Source organism: Sceloporus occidentalis, unplaced genomic scaffold (genome assembly GCF_023333645.1).
Source record: "Sceloporus occidentalis isolate IW3139 unplaced genomic scaffold, rSceOcc1.0.p SCAF_6, whole genome shotgun sequence".
Taxonomy (NCBI): Eukaryota; Metazoa; Chordata; class Lepidosauria; order Squamata; family Phrynosomatidae; genus Sceloporus; species Sceloporus occidentalis.
The window spans coordinates 119390747-119406081 of NW_028316986.1; the positions used below are offsets into that span (position 1 = coordinate 119390747).

The following is a 15335-nucleotide window of genomic DNA, read 5'->3' on the forward strand; positions in this document are numbered from 1 at the left end:
TTCATAGATCCTCAGAGTGAACATTAATGCTTTCACACACAGTCACACATTTAATTGTGAGAGAAGATGGTTTTAATTTGTCCCTGCAGTACATCTGGATCTTTGTGGCAGACCAATAGGTCCTCAGAGATCCTTGCTGTTAGGTGCTGTCACTTGAGTGTGCTCCACAGCATCTGAGTCTAAGAATGGACTTATTTTTCTGAATGGTAAGATAAAATCTGCTTGCCCTGGGGCAAGCTGGGGAAAAGTAAGGTTGATGTATTTCTGAAATGCTTCTCTTGTTTCCAATATTTCAGCTTCCAGGCTATCTTTCCAAGATGTCATATGTTCCAGTTGCTGACCAAGAAACAGGATCTCACTGTCTTTCCTGTTCACCACATTGGTCACTTCTTCAAGCTGAGCCTCACGGAGAGTGTCTGCTGATTTGAGCAGTTTCTCAGTTTCTTCCTTATACTCTTTTTGGGAGATTGAAAATGCAATTTCCATCTCATGCTTTTTCTCCAAGGCTAATAGTTGCAAATTCCTCTGATAAACTGCATGAGCAATCGCCCCAACTCGCTCTATTTGTTCCAAATACTTCCTAGAGGAGTGACATGAACAAGAATAAAATAAGTTTAGCACAATTTTCATTATCAGTAGTTTGGAAATGACTCTTGTGCAGATTGCACAGAACTTATGATTACAGCCAAATTTAAATTATTTAGAACAAACAGAAGAACATTATGAAATTGAGTGATCTGTAACTGAAGTGATCAAGACAATCATCTTGCAAGAAAAGTTAGCAACAACATTCTGTCCAATGGCAGTAGGTTGCAACTTTTTGCGTGCTTATATGGGAGGCAGTAATACCAAAGACAGTGGGACTTACATCTAAGTAAATAAGAACATCTGCTTGTTTTTGTTCCCAAATTTATACATGTATGCACAAGAAAAATAATTAAAGGAGTAAAACTTAAGGGAATAGTAAAAAGACAGCATTTATTGATGTGGCCCAAATTTTCTCTATATTTCAAAATACAATAATAGTGAAGTGAAAGAGATTTTCCTTTTGTTGGCATACATGTGTGATGTGTACAGTTTTTGTTCCAGTATTGTCTTTGCTCAAAACTGTTTTAAACGTGTTTGAAACAATATACACATGTTACAAAACCTTCTATATAACCATCTTGGTCTTCTTCAGTATGGAAAGAAAGAAAAGGAAGAAAGGAAGGGGGCATTGGTGGATTTTCATGCTCCCTATTTATCCCTTAAATTAGAGGATTATGCACTTTGATAACCTCCTTTTACAGTGGGCCCTTGGTACAGTATCCACTGGGAACTCCTTGTGGATACCCAAATCTGTGGATGCTCAAATCCCATTATATACAATTCCATAGTAAAATGGTGTCCTTTATAAAAAATGGCAAAATTAAGCTTTGCTTTTTGAATTTTTAAAAATATATATATTTTCAAGCGGTGGGTGGTTAAATCCATGGATGCAGAATCTGTGGATAGGGAGGACTGACTGTATATGCAATCTATCCCATCCAAATATACCATGAACTACTTTTCCCACAGGATGTGTGTGCATTTTTTTTTTCAAGCAAGAAGTAGTCTCACCTTTGAGCAAAAGAAGAGTAGAGAGGGTCTGCTTAACCTTTTTGAAATTTTGAAAACGGATTATTTTGAAAAAGAATGATATTCTTATAAATTCAGAGAACTGGTGGATTTCCCCCTACTACAATTTCCCCATAACTACCAACTATTAAATAACCATAATTATATATCCTGCAACATGACAAGGCTAAAGAATAAATTATAAGACACCTTTAATGTTTGAGCAGTGGGGCACAGAGAGTAAACCCTGCTATATTGACAGGTTAAGGATTCCTGTAACCTGTGCCTGTACTATGCAGTCACAGATAGCCAAACAGCCAAGGAGAGAATTAAAGGTAGTGGGATGGATCCTGAGATATCCCTTTCACAAAGGGCTCTTCCACCTGCAAAAAGGCCTTTTCTGACTTAGCCCGAGATATTGTATGACAAAAAAAGAACAGAAAAATCCAGAAGTATGCTTCCCCTTGCAGAGGGCTTTCTACAATTACTTGCAAAAAGTCTTGTATAACATCTCAAGAAGTAGTATGTAATAAAGTCTTCCACAGGGATGGGGATACGTTTAAGTGTCTAGCAAGCTACTATGATCTCTGCCCACCCCTGCAAAGAAAACGGGAAGTACCCAGAAGTCTATTTCTAATTTTGAAAAGCTCTTTGTGGGGTTCAAGGCCCTATATCTTATTTTCAAAGGAAGATTACAGGTCCTGGAGGCTTCACAGATAACAATTCTCCTTTTTTGTCTGAAATCTAGGGACTCATGGTCCAGGAGCCATACAACTGGGCAGGTGGCCACATGATCCCCATTTCAGATCTAGCATAAGACATCTAGCACAGCAGCACGTCATGCTTTCTGCTAGCCCTTGGACAATAATTCAAAGAACAGAGGCACTGCCAAAATCTACTTGCAAATTTCTCAGTCAAACTTAGGATCAGGTGCAACTCTTCTCCAGTCTTTTAAAGGATAATATGAAGTTTTACAGTCATTACTTTTTTTGTGTGGCAAGGATTCCAGCTATCTTCTGTCTCTCCTCCTGTCTTGCTTCAGTTATAGCTTCGGCCTTCTCCAGATGGAACTGCTTTATGAGTCGGTGAAGTTTGTGAGTCATCCGTTGCTCGGCAGCTTCTGATTCTCTCTTCAGCTCCAGTTCCAAGTGCTGCAGCATTTCAACCCGTGTATTCTTCACAGCTTCCTTAAACATGAAATAATAAATCAGAAGAGCAAGACTTTATGTGATCTCCCCCTTCTTCCCATCATACTTTAAATAAGAGAAACCTGGAAAGAATGCTGGAAGGACAAACTGAATTCTCTCCTATCTAAAATGTTGTTGTGTGTCTTCAAGTTGTTTCCAATTTATGAAAACCTTAAGGTGAACTTATCACAGACTTTTCTGGGGATGAGAGTGTGTAAATCACCCAGTGTCACCCAGTGGATTTCCATGGCTGAGTGGGGAGTCAAAACCTGATCTCCAGAGTCATAGTCCAATACTTAAACTATTACACCACATTGACTCTAAAACATAACAGACACAAATTTCACTGCCCATAGAAACTCTGCATATCAAGGTTTTAGTATGACATTTACTTTGAGCCCGAACAGACAGGCCAAAATAAAGCTGCTTCGGGTCACTTTGGAGGTATGCTGTTTAAACGATGTTTAAGAATTGGAGCGCAGCTTTGGCACAGCCTCTGTCCTCTTAAGACTCGTGTGTCATTTAAACAGCATACCTCCAAAGTGACCCCAAGCAGCATTATTTTGGCATTTGTTCGGGCCCAAAGACACACTTCTTTTCCATACATGGATTTTTCTCTACACAGATGAGTGCTCAAATGTAATTTCCACAACTAAATATCCATCAAAAATTATTTGCCACACAACTTCTGCATTTGTAGGCTTTGATCATTAGCTTCCTTCCCTAAATAGAATATATCTATTTTTCATATGCTGATTTTTTTCTGGCTCTCCCTTCCCATGACAGTCCTATGTACCACATCTGGATCTGTTTATGATGGCTGGATGGCCCTTGGGAATGGTGTGGGATATATTTTAGGGCAGGGAGGGTGCAGATAAAGGGACATACTAGCAGCTGCTACTGAAATAGCAGCTGAGGATCCAAAGGATATCCCCCTTGCAAATAAGTTGAGAATGAAAAGATAATAACTACTAACTAGTAATGCTTGTTCGTCTTTGGTTTTAAGATCTTCAAGGTCTTTCTTGTGCAGTGCTTCCGCACGAATAAGAGCATCTTCCACTGCATCTTCTTTTTCTGTCTCAGCCTACAAAAGTAAGCATGAACAGACTTGGTTAGCCAAGAATAAGTAGTCTATGCTTACGGTATTTTGATGTGGCATATTGGTTGTATACTGTGACGTACCTTTGCCAGCAGAGCAGTGCCTGTCAGCAGCACCTCCCCACTCCTTCCCACGGCTCCCCAAATATTTCCTCTAAAAATCTTTCACCATTAATATTGGGGGGAGCCTGAATGATTTAAATAATAGTTCAAGAAAAAATGCACAGAATTGCAGCATAAGTATTTAACTTCAGATTAGTTGCCATGGCATAAATACATATGTAGAGCACCATTTCCTTTTCTACATGGCTGAACTACATGGTAGTTTTCTCTAGGGATAACTAGTGGCTCTTTCATCATTTTTTTTAATGGCTGCATGTGCATTGCATAGATAAATACAATGACCCACACAGACTTATTGTTTTACTTACTGAGATTGCTATTTAGTATTGTCTTTTATTTAATGAGATTGCTGTAATATTTTGGAATAAGGAACTCGGGGTTAATTCTGAATATAGATGCATAGCACTGCAGAGTTCTGTGTTTCTGGTTTTTTGTTTTTACTTTAAACATTTGTGTCCCAGCTTTTAAGACAGAGTACTCACAAGTCAGCTTACTAAAACACCAAAACACAAACAAACAAACAACTGCGTTTATATACCACTTCATACTGAACTAGCAGTGTCTAAGCGGTTTACAACTGTAAGCTAATTGCCCCCAACAATCTGGGCACTCATTTTAGTGACCTCAGAGGAATGCAAGCCTGAGTCAAGCTTGAGCCCTTTCACTGGTATTGAACTCGCAACCTTATGGTTTGGAGTGAGTGGCTGCAGTACAGGCATTTAACCACTGCACCACCAGGGCAATGCATCCCACCACAAGTGCTATGGGAACCAAAGTCGTGGCCCAGTGATCTCACACAATATATAATAAAATTTATATAATAAATATATGACACCCATAACTACATATAGACCATATTTCTGTAAGACATTCTGTCTGATTCAGTGACATATATTAAAAGAAGGACTCACACATTGATTCATGTTGACAGCATAATAATTTTACCTGAAGCAGTAGCCTGTTTCGCAGTTTTTCTATTCGTTTCTCTGTTTCTAATTCTTTTCTTTCTGCTTCTTCTTGCTTAAGGTCAGCTCCAAGTTCTGTGTATGTCAAGAAAGAATTGAACAACACTGCTGTACAGGAATATTGTACTATTACATGACATTTGTTTTTTTGCTTTATTATTCAACAGGATAATAGAAATTTTAAGATTTACGGTATGTTTATGTAAAATGTTAAAGCTACACTTTTATGTAATTACAGGCTGAATCCACACTGCAGAAATAATGATAATGATGATGATGATGATGATGATGATGATGATGATGATGATAATAAGGTTCAGTGCTATGGAATATTGCAAACTGAAGTTTTTTGAGACAATTAGCCTTCTTTGGCTGCATCCACATGGCAGAAATAATCTGGTTTGACACCAATTTAACTGCCATGGCTCAGTGCTATGGAATTCTGGCAACTGCAGTTTGTTGAGGCACCAGAGCAAAGCACAACAAGCTGCAGCTCCCAGAATTCCATAGCACTGAGCCATGGCAATTAAAGTGGTGTCAAACCAGATTATTTCTGCCATGTGGATGCAGCCTCTGTCACACACACATACATTAAAAATGACTGTGTATGATATATAAATCTCCCTGTTAGCTAGTGGACTACTAAAATTTGAAATGATGAGTAAATGCTGATATCAGATGAACACCTAAAAAAGATGAGATGCAAGGATAAGAGTGCTCCTCCTTCAATTGACTTTTCCCATAACAAAGATGGTCCCTCTTCCTCATGTTTGCAAGCTTTTCCTTTCAATCTATCCAAAATGTGATAAACAAAACTACAAACATATGTAAAGCTTGGAAAGTTATCTTTTAAAGCAATTACGTACTTAACATTTCAAGCCCACTCAGATGTAATTATTTATCATTATTGTTATAATTTATTTGTTTTTTTAAGTTTTGTTACTTCCCATTCTTTGAAAATTAACAAAAATGCTTTTCAGTTTGCAAGCTGCAAGCCCACAGTACAAAACACACTCGCCTCCTGTTCTCCTCATTGCCACCACAAATGACACCTCAAGTGTCCCTTTTGCCAAGCCGGGAAAATCCATCTGGCAAAAAGGACGTTTTTAAGACTGGAAGAGAACAAACGTGCTTCAACGTCATTTGGAAACAGGAAGATAAATGTGCTTCTCTCCATTTCCCTGCCAGATTTGTTTTCAATGTGATAAGGCTCTAAACCACCACATGAACATGCGATATTCCTCCTCCAACCTCAGTGAAGACACCCCTCCTTAATTCTAACATATGTACCATATGTATACCACAAAAGGAGTGATTTCATTCTTTTTAAGTTTGATTCATATTAGAAGAAGGAATGACTGAAAAGTACTACTCATATGTACGCATATGCTTTGCATTGCAGGAATTGATGTCTTCATGGAAGGCATCTGAATGCCAGAGACATATAGACACTGTTGGTCGTGGCTAGGTATGTGCAGTATTTAAGAACAACTTACCCAGTATATCTTTGTGCGTATAGTATCGAGTTTTGTAAGGCTTATATTCCCTAATCCGATCGAAGGTCTCTGGTGTAGGAGGTGGCGGTATTAGTTTAGAACAAACAGCACAGCAAACAAATGTGTCAAAATCTGGATTCCTAATCATGATTGTATTCAATTTGTTTTTGATTCCACTGGTAATGAAATGTTGTAACCGTGGTCCAGATCAAGAAGCAAACCTTAGTTATTGTAGCCAAAGCTGAGTGTGACTGGTGTTTTCTTATAATGCATGCATGTCAGTAGGAAGGAGAGAAATATTTCACCATGGTATGGTGAGATGGCATCTTCAAGCAGCTGCCTGCTTCTCCTGCAGCTCTGATGTTAAGGAGCTCTGCATATCATATGGCCATCAGAGGGATGGTGAGTGTGGGGTAAAATCTCCCCAAGTAACAGTTGCTAGGCAAAGTAAGCCTGGATCACAAAAGCATCTGAGACACTACTTAGCATTAAGCAGGACATCTTTTAAGTTAGAAACTTAAAAGGGTTTCCATCTGCTTTTCCAAAGTAGTTTCTGTTGGGTTACTGATGAATTCAAGCATTGGCTGAATATCTCAAATTTATTAGTTTTTATTTAAATGAAAATGCCATGGTTGTTGATCAAACTTGCAACATTGTTTAAATTGCATTTCCTCTTTAAGAAATAGCTATATGACACTTTTCTGCCAATGTATGTTCCAGATTTTTGAATCCAGATTTTGACACATTTTTTGCTGTCCTGTTTGTCCCTGACCAAATTTTTTTAAAAAATCATTTATGGCCAGAACAGTGTAATTAATTATGGGGGAAAGTTACAATGGTTCCCCATTTGGTAAAAGCCCACCAAAATTACTAGTCCAACACTTTTTTTTATAGCTAGGATGCACTTTCACACACACACACACACACACACGTGCGCATTACCTGCAGCACCTGATTCTATGAAAAACAAAAAGGAAAAAAATCAGTTATCCCAATTCATAAAATGTGCAAAATGTTTTGTCTCTTGATCCTAATTTTATTTGTCATAGGCAAGTATTTAAAAATAAAAAAGACTGCAACCTGCTTCCTGTTTGTTGTTTTTGACCTATTACTAATATTAGAAGAGTTTGCAAAGTTAATAATAATAATAAGAAGAAATAGTTTATTTATATCCCGCTTTTCCAATTTTTGATCAAAGCGATCATTATGCCACTTCCTATTACCATCCCAGCTCATAATTGCTGTATGTGTGTGTGCCTTCATGTCACCTGTTGACTTATGGCAATCTCATGAATTTCATAGGATTTTCTCAGGCAAGGAATGCTCAAGTTGGTTTTGTCCATTTTTTCCTCTGAAATATAGTCTACAGCACATGGCATTCATTGGCAGTGCCCCATCTAAGTACCTATGAGGGCTAATATTGAAAAAAATTAATTTAAAAATGAAAGGCATAACTTTTTTCACTGTTTATTACTTTTCTGTTGCACTGTAGTGTAGTTCGTCTTTAAAAATCTTTAAATAAGAAAATGACTAGAATTTTGGGGGATGGAATCCCAACAAAATGCCATTCAAAAAGAAAATATTTTACTTTCCTGTAAAAATGAACAAGTAAATGATGCTTTTTTCACTCAGAAAAAATTACCAATCATTGTATTATTTGAAAAATGAGCATTGTTATCTCTCAGAGTATAGGGTTGCCATCCCTGAGGGCCTCCAAACCGGGGGGAAATGTAGGACATGGTTTTAAAATGTAGGACCTTTTTTTTTAATTTTAATTTCCTTGCCAGGAAATTAAAAAAAAAGGTCCTACATTTTAAAACCTTGTCCAAGGCCTCCCTGGGGCCTGGGAGACAGCGTCCCCCAAGCCCCAGGGAAGGCTTGGAGGACGTCGCTTCCAAGGCCTCCCTGGGGCCTGGGAGACAGCGTCAAGGCAGTAGGCAGGCAGCCACCCACCTCCGCCTCAGCCTCCTCCTCTGCCTCTGCCTCCCGGGCCCAAGAAAGTGCCCAGCACGAAGGCGCGCAAGGCAGAGGAGGCGGTGGGTGGTTGCCTACCAGTGCCTGCTGCCCTGGTGCACGCGCGCGCGCACGCAAGAAGCACCAAGCCAGGCAGGCACCTCTGCCTCCTCCTCCGCTTGGTGCGGCCTGCAACGGAGGAGGAGGAGGAGGAGGAGGAGGAGGAGGAGGAGGAGGAGGAGAAGGAGGTGCGCCTCCTGCACGCACCCGCGCCCCCCTCCCCACCTCCCTGCCACCCTCCCCCGCCTCCCGCCCCGTAAACCGCCTCCTCCTTTGCTTCCTCCACAAGGCCTGGAACGGAGGAGGAGGTGGGTGGCGCGGGCACGCAGGGAGGCAGGGGAAGGTGGGTTGGCGCCGTGCGGGCCCCGAACCGGGGGCCAAACCGGACCGGGACCGGGAGGGGGCCTCCAAAAGCAGGTTTGTCACGGGGGCCACCGGGTTATGGCAACCCTATCAGAGTAACACATTCCATGTATACCTCAGTTAATGAAGTAGATAAACTCCTGGGCATTACATTTGGTACCAGACTTCAAAGACATAGTCCTGTTAGTCTGGATCAGTAGCCAAAGGGATCATGAAATATCTTTGAGTCTAACTGAAAGAAACTGGTAGCATCTTTTGTAGTCTTAAAGCTACTTCATCAAATATATGGTGTGAAGTATCATGGGACAGACCTTTGTAGCTATGAATAAGCTGGTTGCATGTGTGAATAGAAATAGAAATGCAACATTTGTGGGTTTGGTGATGTGGTGACAAGTCCAAAAGCAGGAGGAAACATGTTGCCTAAAGCCAAGGTGAGTGGATAACCATATGAAAGGTGGGTGGTTACTGGAATGTAGTGTGATGCTGGCTGGGAATCAGAAAGATGAGATAAACTGGCCAAGACAGCCCTCATGAGGCTGGGGTGATAACTAGTGCTATGTATAGTGAGCCAGGAAACCTTTATCTGTTCAACCCATAGTACATGGACTAGAATGTGTTTTTGCTGTTTCTCTTTCCAATCTTCCTTTATAGTTTTTTTGTTGAAGAACTGCTGTTCTGACGTCTGAGAGGAAATACCCAGGAAGATTGATGAGTTCTGCAACTGAGTTTTATGTATTCCCTAATGTCTGATTTATGTCAATTCATCCTATGGCACAGACACTGGTTTGTTTGCCCAAAGTAGAGTGTTGAAGGGCATTGTTGACAGAGGATGGCATATATCACGCTAGAGGATGAGGAAGTGAAAATACCTCAATATTGTGGGTGATCTGATTAAGTCCTGTGATGACATCTCCTAAGTAGACATATGGCCAGAGTTGGCATCTGGCTTTGTGGCAAGATCTTGAATTCATCTCCCCATTCATGTTGTATGTCCTTCTGTAGGTATTGGGAGGACATCTGTAGGCAAGTTAAGGCCTGACACCAAGAGCCCTTGAGAGGGCAGCGTTATTGTCTAGAACAGGTTGCAGTTCATTGATATGTCTGAGGGGTCTCAGTTGGGAGCTGTATGTGACCACAAATGGAGTTCTGCCATTTCTTTTCTTTAGTGTTCTGTAATAGATTAGTCTGGGTACAAGTCATGTCTTGTTGGTTTTTCTTTTTTACATTATATGGTGGGTACTGTAGCTTGCAGAATGCTTGATGTAATTCCTTAAGTTTGGCATCCCTGTTTTGTGGGTGAACTGCATCAGAGGGCTTGACTGTAAATTATGGATTTGTTTCAGGGTGGAAACTGGAAGCATGTAAGTATGCATAGCAGTCATTTGTTTTGCAATATAGTGTGGTGCTTAGATGTCTGTTGTATGGCTGCATAGTGGTTTCTAAAAAATGAACTTGTTTTGTTAATAGTTTCAGTCTGAAACTGATGGAAGGGTGGAAGTTGTTGAAATTCTGGTGCAATGTCTTGAGTGAGTCCTCTCTATTTGGTACCAGATGTAGAAAAAAATGGAAAGAACAGGGATAGGTTCCTATATCACAAAAAAAGAAGAATACTTCAACATGCTTCAGCAAAGTTTTTATTTTATTATGTAAATAAACAAAAGCATCTTGAATAATCTAAAGGCCACTTGAAGGCTTCTTCCAAAAATGTATCCAGGGATTATTATTTTTATTTCTCCAGCCTTAAATTTTCTTTTGGTTTCCATTTTGGTGTCCAAACTTATATTTGTCTGCTTTTTGACATACTGGCGAGCTGGCGAGGCAAGCTTGTCTGTTCTCCCCTTCTCTCTCTGAAGTATGCCTGTACAGGCAATGCTTCTCTTCTAGGCTCTCAATATTAGAAGTGCACAGGTACACTTTCCAGTCTGTGATTATTAAAATTCCTACTGGACGCAGCAAGAATGAGGAGGCCCCAAATCCCACTCGTGTGGAATTAGTGTTGCCAGAATTTCAAAAACAGCAACAAGGGACAGTCAAAATTCATGACACGCAGGGTTGACAATCAGGAAGCCACTATGAAGAAGTTCAGAATACTATATATCCTCAATTTTTGCCTCCATATTGATACATACAGACAATATGTTTCTTTAATCCCATTTAGAAGTCTTCCGCTTCATCTGTCTGTTTCCTTCACTGTCAACAGCTTCATAGAGATCTTTTTTATTCTCTTGTTGTGCATGAAGGTATCCAATATAAGCCACACAGAGAGTAATGGTTACAAGCCCAAAGGCCATTACTGTTTTGTTCTGTGAAGATTTTTCAAAAAATACATTATGCATTTTTAAATCCCAATGTCTTTTACTTAGTTCATGTCATATAAACTAATATATTAAGGAAATTATTTTATACTATATATTAAGCTGCTCTTTTATTTTATTTTATCCATCTTTGTTTCAGTGAGGAAACGTCTGAAATCTTATACATGTTTTCCAATGAAATCTGTGGGATCTCCTTCTAAGCAGACATACTTAGATTGCACTGTAAATTACTGAATCTCTTTAAAATTAACCGCTGACCTAATTAACAGGAAATATTTCCTTCCTCTGAAATATAGCCTATAGCACAGTATTTATTGGCAGTCTCCCATTCAAATACTAACCAGGCCTGATGCAGCAGTACATATATTTTATATTTATGTTGATATGCATCCTAAAACAATGACTGACTAGTTTACTGATTGGATGGAAGAGTTGTAAACTGTAGTAAAGTTAACTATTTAAAATAGATTTTTGAATTGATTTTGGCCTGTGAAGTCAAAGGCTTTCATGGCCGGCACCCATAGTTTTTTGTGGGTTTTTTGGGCTATGTGTACTCTTCTAGAACATGGCCACATAGCCCGAAAAACCCACAAAAAACTATGATTTTGGCCTCTTTAATCCACCATCCACCTTAATTACTGCGTGCTGGTTGCTTGTGTTTGGTAAACACTGCTGTAATCAGCTCTTACTCCAAGAAACAGAGTAGGTATATAATCTAATAAACATGAAGTCATTTTCCTTTATGACTTTTATGATGACTCTTATGGTGCTATATAAATAACAGTAATGAATTATCTACTCATTACTAGTTAAGTTACAGTTAACTGCAACTCAGCTGATGTATGCAAGCCAAGCCCATATATTTCAACTGACCTAAATCAACAGTCTACATATTTTTTTATAAAATGCTTAACTGTAGTCAGTAGGTTATAGCTCTTGATCATGCGTGTGCATGCATCATGACAATTTCTCTATTCCATGACACATTAAATTTATATTTGGCCTACTATGACTAAAATATCTGGATACTGGGCTATTTTGATTAGAAAACAGTTTTATTTTTTCCCTTACAAAACATGTGTAACTTGTGAATAAAATTCGAAAAGCAAAAGAAAGCTACAATTAAAGGTACAGTGGCCCCTTGGTATCTCTGGGATTTGTTTCTAGGACTCCCTCTTGGATACCAAAACCCGTGAAAGATATACCGGTGTTAGTCTATAGAATCAGTATACAGAGAGATCTTGTAGCACCTTTGAGACTAAGTGACAGAAAGAAGTTGGCAGAATCTATGAAAATTCATGCTGCCAACTTATTTCTTTCATTTAGTCTCAAAGGTGCTACAAGATTTCTCTACATACAAAGTCCACGGAAGTTCAAGTCCCCTTAAATACAATGGTGTCCCTTATAGAAAATGGCAAAATCATTTGCATTTCAGATTTTTGGGGGGGTGGGGGAGAATATTTTCAAGCTTTGGATGGCTGAATCCGTGGATAGGCAGTATAAAATATAAAACAGACTTTGGGATGCATAAGTCCCTGCTATTCTCTTACAGGTTTAATGAAAAGCTCCGGGTTCACAGCTCTGAACAGTGTGGTAGTTCTGGCACCTCGGAGTCCTGGAACTCGATAATCTTTCTCTTTGGGTGCTTCCTGTTGTAAATCTGGACTCTGACGTGCTGGAGGCATCTTCCTGCAGTGCAAAACGTTTGGATAAAGCAAGATAATAATTAAGGTTTCTGCTGGAAAAGAGATCTGTGCACACAGAAAGTATACAGGCCTTCTGACCAGCTACAAGGGAAATTCTCCTGTCCTCTAGAGTTCAGCTGACAGAAGGAACATAGGAAGCTGCCTTCTCCTATGGCAGACTTTAAGTCCATCTTGCTCAGCTGTATTGCAAAGGAGGACAAGGCACAGCAAAATGCAGGATATTCAAGGAGAATGTAGGACATTACAAAATAAAAGTGAAAACCACTAATATAAATGTAAATTCATGCTTCTTAGTCATGCTCAAAATGGAGGACATTTCGACATTCCTCTTGGACAGAAGGTTGAAATGGAGGATGTGTCATGGGAAAGGAGGATGTCTGGTCACCCTGTTCTTAAACTGCCTGACTGTGGCTCCCAATGAGCCATCACACAACCACCTATCTAGTAATGCCAGGGATTGAATCCAGGGGGGCTAGTCCAAATGAAGATAAGGGATCCATGTGTGTTATGTGTGTGTGGCCTATGCAGCAGAGGGATTGCCCCCAGGACTACTTTCATGAGGAGCCATGAAACTGGTTGCATGGCAAACTACACTGATGTGAAAGAAGCATGGGACTCGCTCGCTGCCTTTTGTTTATTCCTGTTTACATTTTGTATGTGGATGGTGGACATCCAGATCAGGCGGCCCAGACACCCTGCTTTTCTATGACATGTCCTACATTTCAGCCTTCTGTCCAGCAGAAATTCCAAAACGTCCTCCATTTTGAGCAGGACTAACAAGGATGAAATTATTATTTCCATTAGTGGTTTTTCTTTTATTTTCCCTCCAGGAGGAATCCCAAAACGTCCTCCATTTTGAGCAGGGCTAAGAAGGATGTATTTACGTTGCTAGGAGTATTTCTAGCTTTTATTTTCCATCCAAAAGGGAATTCCTAAATGTCCTCCATTTTGAGCATGATTAAAAGGCATGAATAGATAGATAGATAGATAGATAGATAGATAGATAGATAGATAGATAGATGAGAGAGTGTTTTCAGACTTTATTTTCATCATGTCCTCCTCTTTTTTTATTGAAGGTCTTCCATTCTGCGATGCCTTGACCTATGGAAGGAAGGAAGGAAGGAAGGAAGGCAAGGCACCATAAAATGTAGGACCCTCAAGAAAAACGTGAGCCATTACAAAATAAAATTCCTCCTGGACAGAAAATTGAAAGCTAAAAGCACTCACAGAAATAGAAATTCATGCTTCTTGGTGATGCTTGAAATGGAGGACATTTTGGAATCCCTCCTGGACAGAAAATACAAGCTTAAAAACACTCCTATAAGTATAAATCCATGTTTTTTAGTCAAGTTCAGAATGGAGGGCATTTTGGGATTCTTCCTGGACAGAAAATAAAAGCTAAAAACACTCCTATAGAAATGTAAATCCATGCTTCTTAGTCATGCTTGGAATAGAGGACATGTTGGAATCCCTCCTGGACAGAAAATACGAGCTAGAAACACTCCTATAAATGTAAATCCATGCTTCTTGGTGAGGCTCAAAATGGAGGGCGTTTTGGAAGGCCCCCTAGACAGAGGAAGGCTTGAAATGGAGGACACGTCCTGGAAAAGGAGGACAGGTCTGGTTCCCCCTGCCCCCAATTACCTCAGGAAAGGGGGGCGCTGGGGGGGGTTCAAGGTGACCCTATCATGGCCCTGGAAGCGCCCCTCGGCCCCGCCCTCTGGAAGACCCCAAAGGCCCCCCACCTGCTTCCCTGCGGCGCTGGCGGAAGAGAGCTAGAGCTGCTGCTGCTGCTGCTGCTGCTGCTGCTGCTGCCTGAACGTGGTTTCCGCACAGCGGCTCAGCTAGCTTGCCCGCGCGCGCCCCCTGGCGGTCGGAAGCTTTGCAGCCCTTGCACTCTGGAGGGAGGGAGAGAAGCAAGGAAGCTAGGAAGCTGTGCAAAGGGTACAACAGTGTTGTTGTTGTTGTTGTCCTTGTTGTTGTGTGCCTTGTTGGGGTCCTTTTCTACTTATGGCGACTTTGAGGGGAACCTATCATGGGGTTTTCTTGGCAAAGTTTGTTCAGAGGAGGTTGGCCATTGCCTTCCCCTAAGGCTGAGAGAGTGTGACTTGCCAAAGTCACTCACTTTTTGTCCCAAGGAGATATGGATCGCCACGGCGATGCATATCAGGTTTGTTGTTCCCATTTTGGTTTGGGTCCGTGAATCTCTTAGATTCATTGTAACCCCTGTATTATTCACATGTGCCATCATTTTGGGATACAATGGAACCTCCTCTCTTCCTTTGAATGATACAGAACGATCCAAATTGATTTGGAAGCTTATTCACACTGCTGAAGATGTGGATTGATGCAGATCTTTTAGGAAAAGTCGGGGGGGGGGGAACGGTATTGGTATCAAATATTCCAGGTTAAGTGGTTTTTTTGCCAGCCCCCCTCATGCATTGAGTGCATTCAGGACATGTGTGAACAACAA

General features: G+C 40.4%; 2 protein-coding genes across 6 annotated transcripts in view; both read right to left on the reverse strand.

The window, feature by feature from the left end:
• CUNH6orf163 (chromosome unknown C6orf163 homolog) lies at nucleotides 1-6613 on the reverse strand. The gene is made up of 5 exons (XM_089529493.1): nucleotides 6466-6613; nucleotides 4950-5044; nucleotides 3760-3867; nucleotides 2581-2783; nucleotides 1-580 (listed from the first exon to the last, which is right to left on the reverse strand). The coding sequence occupies exons 1-5, from the start codon at nucleotides 6611-6613 to the stop codon at nucleotides 124-126; spliced, it is 1011 nt and encodes a 336-aa protein (XP_089385619.1). The 3' UTR covers nucleotides 1-123.
• A 3849-nt stretch (nucleotides 6614-10462) lies between these two features.
• LOC149311320 (small integral membrane protein 8-like) overlaps nucleotides 10463-15335 on the reverse strand; it is a 70486-nt gene continuing 65613 nt past the window's right edge. Inside the window, exons 1-3 of one of the 5 annotated variants that reach the window (XM_089530801.1) lie at nucleotides 14608-14672; nucleotides 12707-12845; nucleotides 10463-11144 (exon numbers count right to left, since the gene is read on the reverse strand). In XM_089530801.1, coding sequence (XP_089386927.1) covers nucleotides 10986-11144; nucleotides 12707-12841 — 294 coding nt within the window. In that variant the 5' untranslated portion in view covers nucleotides 12842-12845; nucleotides 14608-14672 and the 3' untranslated portion in view covers nucleotides 10463-10985. The other 4 variants (XM_089530802.1, XM_089530799.1, XM_089530800.1 and 1 more) reach the window with 4 other exon arrangements.

Coding starts and splice junctions, on each gene's coding strand:
- CUNH6orf163 (XM_089529493.1), bottom strand. CDS start 6,613: ATGATTAGGAATCCAGATTTTGACACATTTGTTTGCTGTGCTGTTTGT. Junction 2,784..3,759: donor AAGACGAACAAGCATTACTA/GTTAGTAGTTAT, acceptor TTCATGTTTAAG/GAAGCTGTGAAGAATACACG. Junction 581..2,580: donor ATCCTTGCCACACAAAAAAA/GTAATGACTGTA, acceptor TCACTCCTCTAG/GAAGTATTTGGAACAAATAG.